This window comes from Peromyscus maniculatus, chromosome 3, assembly GCF_049852395.1.
Source record: "Peromyscus maniculatus bairdii isolate BWxNUB_F1_BW_parent chromosome 3, HU_Pman_BW_mat_3.1, whole genome shotgun sequence".
NCBI lineage: Eukaryota > Metazoa > Chordata > Mammalia > Rodentia > Cricetidae > Peromyscus > Peromyscus maniculatus.
The window spans coordinates 79727639-79745261 of NC_134854.1; the positions used below are offsets into that span (position 1 = coordinate 79727639).

Genomic DNA, 17623 nt, shown 5'->3' on the forward strand with positions numbered 1-17623 from the left:
GTAGACCAATTACTAGGTGCAGTTTTTGAAATTTTTGCTGTATCAGTCTTGAATACTTTGGAAAATGAAAGCCTTTGGACTTATTGTGATTACTTATAAAATGTGTATGTGCTGTTTGGAAGTGAGGCATGCACTAGAGAATTGTCAGAGAGTGCTGGACCTATTTTCATGGTCAGTGACTCTTGGCTCCTCTCCTGTCCAGAGCACTCAGGTATAGCCAGAGCTGGACAGCTGCCGATGGGCTCATGCCTACAATTCTGTCAGGCTTCAGACTCCACTCAGTGGCAGAAAGGGTTAAGTGCACTAGCAACACATGGCCTGAAGTCTGTAGTTTCAGACTTCTCCTGTCCACCTGGGTACAGTGGAGATTGTTTCTTTGACTCTGTAGCCATGCTGCAACCCTGTACTTCAAAAGTTGCTTGCTTGCATGAAAACGTTTGTGTCCTCAGAGAAGAGTGGTGACCTTTTCAGAGTCTTCTACCACCATATGAGAGTGCTTTGCCAGACCTAATAAAGTACTGTTTTACTTTGATTAAACCAGATTCAACATAATTTGACTACGTGTTTTCCTATTGCAATATTTAATATTTCTCTTATAAAATAAATCAAATGTTACTATACAGTTTAAAATAAGTTTTATTGGATAGATATGTAACCTCAGAAATACATTTCTTCCTAACTTTTTTGCTATGGATGCTTTTAATCTGGTGGAAGAGTTAAATTAAGATTATAGGGAATATTTTATAAGTTTTCTTTATGTTTATATGTATGTTCAATTTTGTCTACTTTTTATTCTAAAGTCATTTGGAATAATGACAGACACTTGACTTCTAAGTACTTTAGTACATGTACCCTCTAAGAACATAATCATTCCCCAGCATCCAGTTGTATTATCGTAGCTAAAAGATCTAACAGCAATTCCATAATATCATCTCATATCCAGTCTATGTTCAGATTTCCCCAGTTTTCCCAAAATTTCTTGAATCCACTCAAGATTCACATGTTACCATCAGTTTTTATGACTTGACTTTCCTTTAGTCTGGAGCAGTCCCTGCATGTATTTTCTGTAATTGTACAGTCAATTTGACCTGTTATCTCTTACATGTTTTGTGACAGACATGTACTATAAAAGACTGGGGGGGAGAAGGGAGTTTATGATGCTAGAAATAAGTATCACATGGTTCCTGGATGTGTCATCATTTGTGTGTTAATGACTGCATTATAACTTCATATTTGATTGTTCAGTAATGAGTAATTAATATCACTGTTTACATTTTTCTGTGTATCTCTTAGATACTGTGTTTTTTCACTTGCCACCCAGAAATGGAAATGGAGCCACAGTATATGGTATCTCTTGCTATCGACAAATTGAAGCCAAGGTATGATAATTGATGGTGGAGCAGCATTAGGGAAAAGCTCCTCCAACCCCTGCTTAGATGTTGGTCATTTGGGGAATCACAGTCTTTACTTTTAATGTAGTACAGCTGTGCAAGTACCTGAAGAGGCCAGAAGAGGGTGTTCAGTCCCATAGAGCTGAAGTGATGTGAGCCAGCCGAAGTGGGTTCTGGAACAGAACTGAGGTCCTCTGCCAGAGCAATGTGCACTTCTAACTGCTGAGCTCCTAATTTTTAGGTTTTTGAGTAACCTCCATTCTGGTTTCCATGGCCATAACAATTTGCTCCCTTACTAGCAATGAGTGAGGGTTTCTCCTTCTCCACATAGGTACCAGCATTTGTTACGATTTGTTTGTTTGAGATTTTTATGATTTTTTGTCATACTTTTTTTCCCCCTTTGGTTTTTTTCGAGACAGGGTTTCTCTGTGTAACAGTACTAGCTGTTCTGGAACTCACTTTTTAGACCAGGCTGGCCTCGAACTCAGAAATCTGCCTGCCTCTGCCTCCCAAGTGCTGGGACCAAAGGCATGCGCCACCACTGCCCAGCATCATGCATTGTTTTTATAAGCATATTTAAATTTACATAATGAGAACTAATGAAAATGAAGGCATCAAAATCACATTAAAAATTAAACTCAGTGGAAGTGGTTAAATGTATAGAAATGTACAAAAAGAGAATATCACAGCATTTTCAATAGCATTATTAATGCAAAGAAGAAATATATCCAGAAGTATTTGAGCATCAGTACCTAACAACACATTTGTGGCATGGTGGCCTTTTGTTATCTCTCCTGACTAGTTTAGAAGTCCACTTTTGCACCTATGAATCTAGCAACATTAGTTTTTTGAAGGCTCCCATTTGCTTGGTAGGTTAATTTCGATCCTTGTGACTCTCAATTTTTGGATGTCTGGCAGGTGTGTTTTTAGGAAATAGCAAATCTTGTTTTTTAATCCAGTTAGTTTTTAATGGGTTGGTTCTCATTGAAGGGTTGGTCTGGTATGTGACTTGTATATAAAGCAGTTTCCCTCAGCCTATAAATTCCAGGACAGTGGGGATTGTCTCTTCACTGTTCTACCCAGTGCCTAGCTACTGACATTCAGAGCAAGGCTAACAGGTATGTTCAACTGCCGTAGCTGAGATTCACTATGAAGTTCTTTAAATTAACTGAATGCAAGACTTTTTTTCTATTTAATTACTATGTTCATATTGAAACTGTTTATAAATGCAGCTGTGAAGTACTTCTAATAAATAATTGTTTGCTTATAACAGGCATTAAAAGTAAGGCAAGCCGACATCACCAGAGAGACTGTTCAGAAAAGTGTCTGTGTTTTGAGCAAGCTGGTAAGAGATCTCATAACTTTCTTACATATAAACATTCAAGGCAGCACTCTTTCTTTAGACCAAGGAATGTATGAGAATAAGGACTTGCTAAAATTAGTCGAGTGCCTACTGATGTGCTCCTGTGTCCTCTGCTTCCAGCAGTTTGCTCTTCTTTGTAGTCTACTGAAGATCCCAAGATGAACACGTGGACATTTGACCCAAAAAGCAGCTGTTATAGTTCATTTATCTATTTTTGTTTGTCCCCAAGACTTTGGATAAATGCTATTTTAATAACTTTAAAACTATCATAATTGCTCTCACTTTATTTGTAATATAATACAAATATATACAAATATATTTGTAAAGTTCATGACTATTGCAGTGAAGACATTTAACCTTAATATATACTTTAAATTTCAGAATGTTTGAGAAAAGCCAATGATATGGTCAAACTGTACGTACTATAACAATATTTCAGAGTTGTGTTTATTCTAGGCGCATAGTTTTCAAGTTGGCATTAACAATTACACACTTAAACATGTATTTTCTTTTCTAAATTGTACTACTAGTGCGAGGGAAGGAGTGCATGCCACAGTGCACATAGGAAGGTCGGAGGACAACTTTGTGGAGTCACTTCTCTCCCTCTCCTTTATGTAGGTTCCAGGGGTCAAACTGGGGTCATCAGGGTTGTATCATCGGGTTGCAAGTGCCTGTATCATCTGGGCCAGTGCCATTGCCCTGTTTTAACATCTTTTTGTTTTTAAGACGTGATCTCATATGACCCGGGTTGGCCTGAAACTCTTTATATGGCTAAGACTTTGAACTCCTGATCCTTCTGCCTCCACTTCTAGAACTACATGTGTGTGTGATCGCACTCAGCTTATTCTTAATTTTTAAAAGAAAATAAATGACAGGGGCACTTATCTATTGTGCAAGTCCTAGTTTTGATCCCCACCATCACAAAGGAAGAGTTGGGAGAAGGGTCAGAGAGAGGAAGGGAGGAAATACAAATTCAGTGACATTTTTGGTTTTCATAGTCCTCAGTTGATAATTCACAGTATTCGATGTCTATTGATAATAAGATAATGACACCTTTGTATCAAATGCCTAATTCTGCAGTAAAATTTAGTTCTCCCCCAAAAAATCTCCGTCGTGGGGAATAGTCTAGATTTATATCATGTTAATTATCTATATTTTATGATTACTATCATAGCCATTCTGCAGTCACTCCAAACCAAAATTGAAAATCTTTTATTGGCCCATAAAACCTTAAAGCCCATTTACCAGTGTAGGCTTGTCTGATTATTTCTTGGGAACTTATCTAGTTTTCTTATCCACAGGCAGTTTAAATACTCTTTGTATAGCCAGGAATGGTGGCACGCACCTTTAATCTCAGTACTTGAAACAGAGGTATGCAGATCTCTGGTCTGTATAGTGAGTTCAGGCAACCAGAGTTACATAAGGAGACCATGTCTCAAAACAAACAACAGGGCCGGGCGGTGGTGGCGCACACCTTTAATCCCAGCTCTCGGGAGGCAGAGCCAGGTGGATCTCTGTGAGTTCGAGGCCAGCCTGGTCTACCAAGTGAGTTCCGGAAAAGGCGCAAAGCTACACAAAGAAACCCTGTCTCGAAAAACCAAAAAAAAAAAACCAAAAAAAAAAAAAAAAACCAGGTTTTAGCCCGGTGGTGGTGGCACACGCCTTTAATCCCAGCACTTTGGAGGCAGATGCAGGTGGATCTCTGTAAGTTTGAGGCCAGCCTGGTCTACAGAGAGTTCCAGGACAGCCAAGCTACACAAAGAAACTCTTCCTTGAAAAACCAAAAAATAAAGTTTTGTATAATGTAAATCGACGTTTGCAAGTTTTATTTGGGATTTTATTACTATCTGAAAGGTAAGAGGGCAAGGAAGAAGAAAAGATGGGAGAAGAAACCATGAATTAATAATAACATACATAAAATAGACTTGTTTTTTCTTGCAGGAGCAAAAAGGTTTTCACTATTGTAGCCCTGGCTGGCCTTGAACTCACAGGGTTCCACCCACCTGCCTCTGCCTCATGAATACTGGGATTAAAGGTGTGCACCAGCATGCCATGCCATATCATAATAACTCTAACTATGATATAATAATAATAATGCAGTTTCTAGATGGATAGCCTGAAAAATATATCTCAGATAATTTGTGTACAGGACCAGTTAAGCAAATCATAGGATATTGTATGTGTAAGTAGATACATGCTGAAAGGCTCCTGAGTAGTCACCTTGAGAGGGCAGTTTGAATAGCAGAGACCACCTCCTGTCTGTCTGTGTCAGGTGTTAATTATTACTAGACATTTTATATAACATTGTCTTTCTTATTTTCCTAACAATGTTGACATATCTTTGTTCATCTCATTTTACAGATAAACATATTTTAGAGTAACAATATCTAATTCTCATATATATGAGACTACTAAGTTTAAAAATAGGGTAAAAATCCAGTTTTGTCTGCCTCTGAAAGAGACATAGGAATGAGAACAACTTACTTAATCAGAAAGGTCCACATGTTCATAGTGCATTGTAATGGATATGAAAATGTAATGATATTGTACTTAATGATAATATTCGTACATTTATAGGGATGGGGACTGTAACAAGTCTTTCTCTGTCCTGCCAGCCAGCTCCCAAATAATGAGACTTATTCATTATGAATACTTGGCCTTTAACTTAGGCTTGTCTCAACAAGTTCTTTTTTTTTTTTTTCTTTCTTTTTTCTTTTTTGGTTTTTTGAGACAAGGTTTCTCTGTTTATCAGCCCTGGCTGTCCTGGAACTTGCTCACTCTGTAGACCAGGCTGGCCTGGAACTCACAGAGATCCACCTGCCTCTGCCTCCCGAGTGCTGGGATTAAAGGCATGCACCACCACTACCTGGCAAAACACACTTTTTTTAAAAAAAAAGATTTATTAATTTATTATGTACTGTGTTCTGCCTGCGTGTTTGCCTGCAGGCCAGAAGAGGGTACCAGGTCTCATCACGTATGGTTGTGAGCCACCATGTGGTTGCTGGGAATTGAACTCAGGACCTCTGGAAGAGCAGCCAGTGCTCTTAACTGCTGAGCCATCTCTCCAGCCCCTCAACTAGCTCTTATAACAAATTAATCCACTTATATTAATCTATGTTCTGCCATGTGGCATAACCTCTCTTCCATCTTGCACCTCCTGTTTCCTCTGACTCTGGCTAGCAATCCACTTTTCTTCTTCCCAGAGTCCTCTGTCCTAATAAGTCCCTACTAACTTCTCCTGCCTAGCTATTTTATTGGCCATTCAGGTCTTTATACCAATCAGAAGGCATCTTGGCAAAGACACGTATTCACAGTGTAAACAAATACTCTGCAACAGGGGACTAGTTCAGTCTTACTTGTATTCTAAAAGGGACACATAAAGAAAAAATGTCTCAAGAACGTTAAAGGGTTGCCAGGCATTGGTGGTGCATGCCTTTTATCCCAGCACTCAGGAGGCAGAGCCAGGAGGATCTCTGTGAGTTCCAGGCCAGCCTGGTCCACAGAGTTCGTTCTAGGAAAGGTGCAAAGCTACACAAAGAAACCCTGTCTCAAAAAAAAAAAAAAAAAAAATGTTAAAAGGTGGATATGATTCATTTTGGGTAGGAAAAATAAGAATTGAGGAATAACTTTATTCAAATATACAAAATAGTAGTATTGTAGAAGACATAGACTAGGTGCTCTCACCTTTCACAGATAACAGGAAAGAAAGGATGTAAACTTAAATCAAACCAAGTGATCAACTTGGTGTAAGAACCAGGCTGTTTGAGGATGATTAGATATTACCACAACAGAATGAAAGGCAGTAGCTATTGACATTCTTGTTATGTGCCAGAGACTCTGTTAAGTGCTTTACCTATTATTTAATCCTTAACACAGCCATAGAAGTTGTGCCTTTTTGTGTACAGGGTCAGCTTGGTGAGGAGGCATGGAGCGGTTAAGGGCCCCTAATTAAGCAGCTGAAAGATGGAGCCAGGCCCAGAGTCGTAGCCTGACTCGCCACCTTGCCGAAGAGTGAGACTGTGATCTAACAGCTTCCAGCTATGTGTGTGGGTCCTGCAGTTGGTATCACTAACTTTCCTCCCTGATATCTTCACATTACAAGGTTGTAGGGATTTGTTGGTTCCTTTTGTTTACTATGATCAACCTAATGATGGTTTCTTTTTTTCTTTAGCCTCTTTATGGCTTACTTCAAGCAAAATTGCAACTCATTACACATGCATATTTTGAAGAGAAAGATTTTTCCCAAATTTCTATTCTAAAGGTAACTAATTTCCTTACAAATATATTTGGTGGAAGGTAGCTTAATGAATCAAGTAGCTCTTGTAGTAGTACTGTGAAGGACAGTTCTTGATAGTTTAAGAAAACATGGTGTGAAAGTCCGTTTGCTTGGGCCTGAGGAGATGGTTCAGTGCTTAAGAGCACTTGCTGCTCTTGTAGAGGAACCAGATTTGGTTCCCAGCACCCACATGGTGGCTCACAACCACCTAAGGATCTGATATCTTCTTTGGCTTCCTTAGGGACACACATGTACATTAGTAAAAAAATTTAAATTCATCTTTAAAATAAATAAATAAATTTAAAATAAATCTTTATTTAAAATATATTTGCATTAACCATTGATATTCTAGTGAGATCTACCCAAGTACTAAACTCAAACTGTCCTTGAGGAGGGAGTGACTGTCAACAATTAGCATCAATGCCTCTTACAAGGAGTAGTGTTTTGCTATAGCATTGTGTCTGTAAGTTTGAGTATCTAGCTTCTAGTTCCTGGTATTTCATTGAAGAAGGATAGCATATTTTTCTCAAGATTGGCATTAGTATAGAGTTCTGGATCTGTCCTGGGCCTGGGTAAAGTTGGGACAGTTAGGATTTTAATGAGGAAGCAGGGGGAAGGTAATTCATACCACTATTAAAGCTCTGGAATGGATCAAAAAAGGAGTATCTTTTTGTTCTTTTTGCTCCGGTATTCTCCTGATATTGTTCATGTCCACAAGAGAAGGAATGAGTTGAGTGCCCCAAACTAGTAGGTTTCAGAGACAATGGTTGCTTAATTTAGTAGGTGGCAGAATAACCTACACAATCCTTTTCTGATCGTCGTATTTCTAGGAGCTTAGTGTCTAAAGTGACAATGAAAGGTTCTAAATTCGGTCTGCATTCCGCAGGAGCTCTATGAGCATATGAACAGTTCCTTAGGAGGGGCCTCATTGGAAGGATCGCAGGTGTATCTTGGTAAGTAACTTGCAGGTCAGAAGCTATGTCCTCAAAGTTGGCTGTGGCCAAACTGGGTTACATGTAACTGGTCATGATCAGAACTGTCAAGCATATGTGCATTTCATTGAATATTATACAAATAATTATTTACACAATCTTTGTATGGTATCTAAGTTCTTAAATTTACTTCTTCCTTAAATACCCTCTTAGCTAGCATTCATACAAGATTAATCATTAGCTTATGCTGGTAGTGACAGTTACAGGTATTGCACAGGTGAGTTTCAGTTCTTTGAATAGTACTGAACTTCTTTCTGTTAATGCTGATCAGCGTAATTACCAGTAGGATGGGGGTGGGGTGCTGCTTAGCTCTTGACTGAAATTCTTCAACTTGGGGATTTGTTAAATGTACACTATTTTGACAGCTCAAAACATCCGTTGTTACCTGAGGTACTCAGTAAATATTCTTTTGTGGTAAATAGAGTTGTAATGCTATGGTGATGTGTGTTTCCTCAGTTTCCATTTCAATGTGAAGTAGCCAATACTAGTGCAGTCTTAAACAGAAAGTCAGCTAGATAGTCCTGTTCTGAGAATGTATTTATAAATTGTTTTCTCTTTTACTGTGGTGTTTGAGATGGATGATTGGAAAACAGTGTGATTCAGAAATAATAGTATATGTAATACAGTGACCAGAAGTCATGTTTAAATGACTGGCTGCCACTATGGTGTAAGCTTAATGATTTTTAAACTTCTGTGGTTTATGTTTGTAGAATAGAAGAAGTGTTAAACCCAGTGTTTAAAACAGTATTCACTAGTAGTGTATAGATGTAAGTGTATTTATATTGCAGTTAATAAAATTTAAAAGCCACATTTGAAGTGCTCAGTGGCTAATGTGTCTGACAGGGCATATTTTAAACCTTTTCATCCTTGGGGAAGATTCTGTTAAACAGTACTCTTTCTGAGTATATATGTATTTCACCAACTATTACATAAATGTTTGAATATTTACATATTCTCATTTGCTTTTTTAGATATTCTCTTCCTTTCACATTTAGCTCTCTTGTTTACATTGTAGGTCTGTCTCCTCGAGATCTTGTCCTTCATTTTCGACACAAGGTGTGATATATATCCTTCAACTTGCAATGTACTGAAATGGGAAAGGCTGTTCTTGGGTTCCTTTTCCTGTGAACTCAAGACAGCTTCGTAACCACACAGAGCTGGAGATGTCAGGAGTATTTGTGGTAAAAGTCTGGGAGTACCTCTTGCTGGATAGGGTTTGCTGTTGATTCCTTCGTTCTGCAGTCTTTGCAATCTCACTTAGTGGGTAGAAAAAAATGTTGTTCCCTAAAAGTGGAACATTTTTCTATATAAATTATTTTTTCTTTTCTTGTGGTTTTTGGTACCAGAAATTATAATCTTTATTGTTAAAGTATATGTTGTCTAGGATATACACACATTCGTTATTTATTTACCAAACCTTTATTGACTATCCATGTAAATGCTATATATCCCAGACTAGCCTGAGCTTACTGTGTAGCTAAGGATGACCATGAATTTCTGATATTTCTGCTTCCACCTCTGAGTGCTGAGATCACAAGTGTGCACCACCATGCATAGCTTAAATGATTCTGGGAATCTGAATGCAGGGCTGTCATACACAGTAGGCATGCATGTTATGAACTGAGTCACTCCCCAGCCTCAAATCTCTGCCTTTTCAGAGCTTGAAATTTTTCAAGCAAAGATAACACTACTCCTTCCAAAAAAAAAAAAAAACTATTTCAATTAAAGGTTAAATGATTCTCATATTTGTAGAGGACATAGGTAATACTTAATTTCTCAATTCAAGTTCCTAATTTCTCATGTATCTTAAGTACTATAATTATTTAATAGTATATAACATGATTATATTTGAGAAAAGAAAATAGCAATTGATTTCTTATTTTAACACAGTATTTCTTTTTCCTTCTTCAGGTCTTGATCCTGTTTAAGCTAATTCTTCTTGAAAAAAAGGTGAGATATAGAAGGATAAAAGGAAGAACAGATGCTTTATCTTTTATTGACATTGCTTACATGTTATGTAACATGGGAATTAATGATTAAGTATTAAGACATTTTGTCTATCAAATGATCTATCAAATGTCTATCAAATCACAAAATTATTTTCTTTCCTGTCATAAGCATACAAGTTTGTGTTCTCTTTTTGGAGGCAGTTTGATTTTAAACTTAAATAGAAAAGGAAATGTGTTGGCTCAGTCAGACTTGGTGCTTCCAGGGTATCACGACCTTGGGTGTTCTCTTGTCCTATAGTCCAGTTAATTTTACCCAGAGCTGATCTCTCTTGTATACAAGAAACTACCAACAGTAATTTGACTATTTGCTTCCTCAGACATAATACCCACTTCTCAAACCACCGAATATGAATTTTTTCTTTCAGTTTGTTTGGGCCCATCAGGCAGTATGCCCACCACTAGATTCAGAATTGTGACCAAAAGCCTGCCTATGCTAATTGGCTTAAACTTGGGTTCCAAACCACTCTGTACTATAAAGAGATTGAACTTGGGGTTGCCATAACTGTTGTAAACCTCAGGTCTATAAACTAGGTCTCATAGCCAATTCTAGCTTACCACTTTTATAGAAGTTTGTTGTTTTTAAGGCTTATTTTATTTGTATTTATATGTGTGTATTTATGTTTATGTGTATGTCTGTATGTGGGTATGTGCATGTGTATACAGGTACCTGTGGAAGCCACATGCAGGGCATGAGATACTCTGTAGCTGTAATTACAGGGTACCTAATGGGAGTGCTAGGAATTGAACTCAGGTCTTTTGCAAGAGCAGCAGTTGTTCTTAAATTGGAAAACAGGCATCCCTAATATTTGCTTATTGTATGTAGCTGTTTCTATCCTGTAGGAGCAGAGTTGAGTAGTTGTGAGAGACCATATGGCCCACAAAGCAAATGTGTCTGACCCTTTATAGAAAAAGTTTTCTGAAATTCTGGTTTAGACTATTCAGAAGCCAGCTCTGTAATAAACCAATTTTATATCCCATGTTGACTGCATTCAGTGCAAATAAGGTAGAAAGGAGGTTAAGGGATTAGTTAGGCACTATGCTTGCTATGGCTCATGACCTTAAGCCAATTATTCCTTTGCCCCAATAATTCTCCTGTTAGGGATTTCTTTTTCAGAATTAACCTGAGTTGGATGCAAAACTACTTGAAAGAGTCGATCACAGAATCACTTAAAATGAGTAGCTAACTATTGTGTGTTGCATGTAACTCCAAACAATAAAAACCCCCCAATACTTTTTATTGTCAAGATGTTTCATGGCATGTTAGGTTAAAAGTTATCCAACCATAAGACTGTAATCCAGTTTTTACATTTTATTTATTTTATGAGTGTTTTGCCTGTGTGTGTGTAGGTGCAATACACGTGTGCCTGGTGCCCTACAGAGGTCAGAAGAAGGCATAGATCCTCTGGAGTTACAGATGGTTGTGAGCTGCCATGTGGGTGCTGCAGACTGAACCTGGTTTATCAGCAAAATCAGGGAGTGTTCTTAATCACAGAGCTATTTCTCTAGTCCCTGTGATCCTAGTTTTATAAGCAGATACAGATTCACTGAAACATGGCAGGAGAATATAATACACAGACTGTTTTAAGTTCCCCTACATGTTATGTCCTTCTCTCTTCTTTTTTTCTTTTTTGAACAAGATTTGAATGTGGCCCAGGTTGCTTGAAAATTCATAATCCTCCTACCTCTAAACTCTGAATCCTGGGATTATAAGAATACAGCACGAAGCCGGGCGGTGGTGGCGCACGCCTTTAATCCCAGCACTCGGGAGGCAGAGGTGGGCAGATCTCTGTGAGTTCGAGGCCAGACTGGGCTACCAAGTGAGCTCCAGGAAAGGCGCAAAGCTACACAGAGAAACCCTGTCTCGAAAAAAAAAAAAAAAAAAAAAAAAAAGAATACAGCACGACTTCTAGCTATAATAATGTCCTTGATAGCTGATTTCTTCTTTTAATTCCTTAAAATTTTAATTAGATTTGTCCATAAATAATGTAATTATAATATACTATGTGAAATAGAGAAATTTTTTATTACTGGAATTATTAAATGTCATTGTGGGGACTTTAGAGAGTGGATTTTTATTCTAAATAGGACATTAGTGGTTGGGGGAATGGCTCAGTCAGTAAAGTGCTTGCCATGTAAGTGTAAGCACCTGAGTTCAGCACCATGTAAAAACTGGCACAGTAGCATGCTCCCTGATCCCTGCACTGGAGAGGTGGAGATTGAAGGCTTGCTGGCTTACTGGCTAGCTTATCTGGCCAGCCGTGAGTTCCAGATTTAGTGAGAGACTTTGTCTCAAAACGTAATAATGTAGAGAAGAATTGCAAAAGATACTCATTGTTGCATTCCATCCTCCACACACATTTAGATGTGTGCAAGAACACCTATAAACATGAATACAAAATAAAGTTTAAAAACCCAGGTCTAGGGGCTGGAGTTAAAAGAGCACTGGCTGTTCTTCCACAGTCACTGGGTTTGATTCCCAGTACCCCTACATGGTGGCTCATAACCGTCTATAACTCCAGTACCAGGGGATCTGATCCTTTTCTGGCCTTTCACCAAGCACAGGCACATGCATTGTTCACAGACATACAGGCAGACAAAACACACATAAAATAAAATTTAATTTTTAAAAATTCTAGTGATCTATTGAAAAAAAAAAAGTCAGAAGACAGTATCACACGCTTGTAATCTCAGAATGGTGGTAGGTTCCAGACCAGCCTAGACTACATAGTAACTACCTGACAATTCACACTCTAAATGTTGTTGTTTCTGTTACACTTTAGCCTTTGCATTTATTTCTCTGGTATCTCTGGCCTATCCCATCAGTCTCTTAGTAATTTATCTTCTATAAAAATTGTAATTGTAAAGAATGGTAAGGAACAGAGTTTTCAATATGTTTACAGAAAGATAATAAATGACTGAGGGGATCCATATTAACTGTTACACATAAAATGTATAATCTTTTTTTTTTTTTTTTTTAATCTAGGAACCAGTCAGGAATCCTTTATTACCTTTCTAGCTCCCTCTAGTCTCTTATTATTCTATTAGGAGACCTCATGGCTCAATGGTAGCATATCTAACTCCAAATCAAATTGTTTCATCACCTCATACTCTTTTGTTTATTCATTTCTTTTGTTTAGATCTATTTCATTTTTAACTGTTTATATATGTGGGCATGTGTCTATATGTATTAGTACAGGTACACTCAGAATCCAGAAAAGAACTTTGGATCCCTTTGAACTGGAATTACAGGCATTTGTGAACTGGGTGATGTGGGTGCTGGGAACCTAACTCAGGTCCTTTGCTAAAGTAATGTATTTTCTTAAACACTGGGCCATCTCCCCAGTCCGGCCTCTTTACCCCATTTCCTCTTGAATTTCATGACTGGCACTTTTTAACTGATTGTGTATATATTACATATGTCTGTGTGGGTGTATGTACAATTAGGAGCACCTTTTCCTGCATGCTGAGGCTAACAGGGTTTTGGGGGTATCCTCATCAATCAATCAACCTATTTATTTTGGGTTATGGTTTCTGTTAACCTGGGACTTGTATTTCTTCAGCTATACAGGAAGCCAGCAAGCCTCAGCAATCCCCTAGGCTCAGACTGCCTCAGAGCTGGTTTTATAGCATGCAAAGGGTGTTGCCCAGCTTGTTACATGGACATTGGAACCTGAATTCTAGTCCTCATGATTGACACTTTTTTAAAGTATGGAGTACTTCATGAATTTACATGTCATCTTTGCACAGGGGACATGCTTATCTTCTCTGTATACTTCCAAATTTAGTATCTGTGCTGCTAAAGTGAGTTTGGCACTTTTTAAAAGAATCTAGTCAAGTATTATAGAATTAAATGTGTGATTGTTTTCTTGTGGTTAGTTTCAGATTAAACGTTTTAAGCATTTTTAGCAAGATGATAAATCAGTGATGACATTACCTCAGAATATGACACAACTGTACTGTTTTGTTTTTTTTTTTAAGATTTATTTATTATGTATACAGTATTCTGTCTGCACATATCCCTGCAGGCCAGAAGAGGGCGCCAGATCTCATTACAGATGGTTGTGAGCCACCATGTGGTTGCTGGGGATTGAACTCAGGACCTTTGGAAGAGCAAGCAGTGCTCTTAACCTCTGAGCCATCTCTCCAGCCCTGTACTGTTCTTGATAATATGAAATTTGATCATTTGGTTAAGGTGACAAACTACCTTAGCCAATAATTTGTGGGACAGTAAATCTAACATATTATAAATATTCTGTTGCCCAACAATCTACCATGATCATTTCAGTGTCTGTTGGCAGTATCTTTATAATTACATTTTTTTATTTATTAAAACCTTATTATAAAGAACTTTATTTTTTTTAATTATGAAATTAACCGAACCCAAAGTCTAGTTAACTCATTGTGTGTGTGTGTGTGTGTGTGTGTGTGTGTGTGTGTGTGCGCGCGCGCGCGCATGCACGCATGCATGCGCAATTTACATGGGCACAGTCATCACAACTTATATGTAAAGGTCAGTGGACAATTTCTACAGTGTAGGACACACAGATTGAACTAAAGTCATCAAACTTGGTAGGCACCTTTATCCTTTGAATCATCACCAGACCTCAAATTTTACCTGAATTTTGGTAAGCTAATTTGTTATTGTTGTTTTAAATCATGACTCATGGGTATTGTTGTTTTTTTTTTTTTAAGTATTACTCATATGCAAAGAATTCTTCCTTTATATATTATTACAGTCTCATGAATTTTCTCATTTAATTTTATTTGAATCCATTTCAGGTTCTTTTTTACATTTCTCCAGTGAATAGATTGGTGGGTGCACTAATGACCGTGTTATCCCTTTTTCCAGGTAAGAGGATAGCCATAACTACTTTTGTTTAATGTTATTGGAGTTTAGACTTTTAGTAATAAAAGTATACAAAAATAAACTAGTAGGGTTAACATTTCTGTTTAATTTTTCTTTGGGTAATAGGTTTTTTCTTTTAGCCAATGTAGCAGGTCTTTCTTTGGACTACCAGCTCCTGAGTAATGACACAGAGACTTATTATTATTTATGAAAGCTTGACCTTAGCTTAGGCTTATTCCCAACTAGCTCTTAAAACTTAACCTGTTTATATTCATCTACATCTGCCACATCATTCAACTACCTCTCCTCAGTACCGTATGTCCAACTTTCTCTGCATTTCACTGACAAATCCCCTGATTCTCAGATACTTCCCAGAGTTCCTAGCTTTGCCTGAAAGTCCCACCTATCTTCTTCTGCCTAGCTGTTGGCCATTCAGCTCTTTATTAAACCAATCAGAAGGTGCCTTAGGCAGGTGAGGTAAAACAGTAACACATCTTCACACAGTGTGATCAAATATCCTGCAATAAGCCTGTGTTTCTTTATTTTTTTTTAGCCTTTATTGTGTGGAGGGGGTTGTTGATAAGCCATGGCATGCTGGTGACCTGAGGACAGCTTATGAGAATGTTCCCTTCTTCCACTGTGTGTGTGTTGTGGTATTGAACCCAGGTGTTCAGACTTGGCAGCAAACATCCTTAATCTTGCCAGCTCCCATCTTAACTTTTTCTCCCCACAAAATAGAATTTCTCTGTGTAGTCCTTATTGTGTTGGAACCCATTTTGTAGACCAGGCTGGCCTCAGACTCAGAGATCTGCCTCCCTATGCCTAACAAGTGCTGGGTTTAATTCATGTGCTACCATACCCAGCTTTCCTTTTTTAATAGAAATTATTAAAACAGGTACAAATATAGCTTATAAAAAATTATAGATTTCTACTCTATAAAACAGAATGTATACCTCTTATTTTCTTCTATATTATTATAATCTAAGCTGTTCTTCAATATTTTATATTTTAGGCATGATTGAACATGGCCTCAGTGACTGTTCTCAGTATAGACCCCGAAAGAGTATGTCTGAAGACATTGGGCTTCAGGAAAGTAATCCCCCTGCAAATGATTTTATTTCTGAGTCCACTTCTGACATTTCAAACACCAGCTTGGGAACTGTCACGAAAATCACTTCAGGAAACACTGTCCTCCAGATGGAGCAGCCTTGCTTCCAAGTAGAAGATAACAACAACAGAGAACAAGAACCCAGTGACACTGTCTGCTATTTGAAACCTCCACCTCGTCCGTCTCCAGAGTCTTCAGAAAGTGACTGGGAAACTTTGGATCCTAGTGTTTTAGAGGACTCCTCCTTGAAAGAAAGGGAACAGATAGGGTCAGACCAAACAAACTTATTTCAGAAAGACTCTGTGCCCTCAGACAGTTTTCCAATTACTGTACAACCTCAAGCTAACACCAGGCAGGTGGTCCTGATACCAGGACTCATTTCTGGTTTGGAAGAGGACCAATATGGCATGCCTCTGGCCATCTTTACAAAGGTAAAATGCAGTATCCTTTATTGAGGATGTTAATTGTAACTTTAACTGTTTGAACACATTTTTAGGTCTAAAAATTATCCTTGAAAACCGAAAAATACATACTGAATGTATAGTGCTGCTAGATCTGTGATCATATTTAAAACTATGGGGAAATAACTCAGAGGGAAAGAGTTCTGAAGCAAGTGGGTAATGAGGCCAGCAGTCACTGCATTAGGTCTGTTTTTGAATACTCAGACTTCTCTTTGAAAACAAGAATGAACTGAAGTCCATAAATAAGAAGTCTACACAATCCTGACTGAACTTAAAGTTTGTATTAAAATATTGTGCTTATAGCCTGTAGCCCCAGCTATGATGGAGACTAGGCAGGAAACCACTTGAACCTAAACATTTAAGGCCAACTTAGACAACATAGAGAGACTATCTTAGAAAAAGAAATAATATAATTCTGGGCTAGAGGGATAGCTCAGCCGTTAAAGGCTAGGCTCACAACCAAAAATATAAGAAATAATATAATTCTAAAAGCTTCCATTTTAGGACAAAAAATTGTTTAAATGTCTTACTTATATTATTAAGTATACATATTTAGACTTATTAAGAATATATATTTTATATATTTCATTTTGCTATGATTTAGTATGTAATTATATTCCAAAACTATTTCATCATTTTATGACAAATGATTCAATTCAGGTATCATGGTGTATACTTGTAATATTAGCAGTTGGATCCTTCTGCACCTAAGGTCTTTTCTGCTTTTAAAAAGCTCTGCTGCTTAATGTAATTAAGGGGCCAGGATCCACCCCAAGCTGGTAGCCAAACTTGGCAATGATGTCCACAGGTGCTGATTTTAGAGGCATGAAGGATATAAAACTGAAGGGTCGGGGGCTGGAGAGATGGCTCAGAGATTAAGAGCACTGACTGCTCTTCCAAAGGTCCTGAGTTCAAATCCCAGCAACCACATGGTGGCTCACAACCATCTGTAATGAGATCTGGTACCCTCTTCTGGCCTGTAGTCATACATGCCGTATACATAATAAATAAATAAATCTTTAAAAAAAAAAAAAAAAAAAACAAAAAAAAACTGAAGGGTCGTGGATTCTTCCTCCCTGGCTTTAGAGAGCTTCTGAGGCTAGACAGCATGTATCATGTGGCCTGCATGGAACTGTGAAAAGCTGATTTGGAGTGGAGACTCCAAGCTGTTAGAGAG

The 17623-nt window shown here is 37.9% G+C and overlaps 1 protein-coding gene and 1 non-coding gene across 4 annotated transcripts in view; one reads left to right on the forward strand and one right to left on the reverse strand.

Annotated features, from left to right (window-relative positions):
- Avl9 (AVL9 cell migration associated) overlaps positions 1-17623 on the forward strand; it is a 54982-nt gene that overhangs the window by 9227 nt on the left and 28132 nt on the right. For all 3 annotated transcript variants that reach the window (XR_006070367.2, XR_006070366.2, XM_006992171.4), the window contains exons 3-10: positions 1294-1379; positions 2665-2736; positions 6926-7015; positions 7917-7983; positions 9038-9078; positions 9934-9972; positions 14811-14880; positions 15890-16416. Coding sequence is in view for 1 of the 3 variants with exons in the window: in XM_006992171.4 (XP_006992233.2) it covers positions 1294-1379; positions 2665-2736; positions 6926-7015; positions 7917-7983; positions 9038-9078; positions 9934-9972; positions 14811-14880; positions 15890-16416 (992 nt within the window). In the remaining 2 variants the exon portion in view is untranslated. The remainder of the gene's footprint in view (positions 1-1293; positions 1380-2664; positions 2737-6925; positions 7016-7916; positions 7984-9037; positions 9079-9933; positions 9973-14810; positions 14881-15889; positions 16417-17623) is intronic.
- On the reverse strand, positions 13734-13836 carry LOC121828383 (U6 spliceosomal RNA). The gene has a single exon (XR_006070869.2). It is a non-coding gene; the product is annotated as a U6 spliceosomal RNA (small nuclear RNA).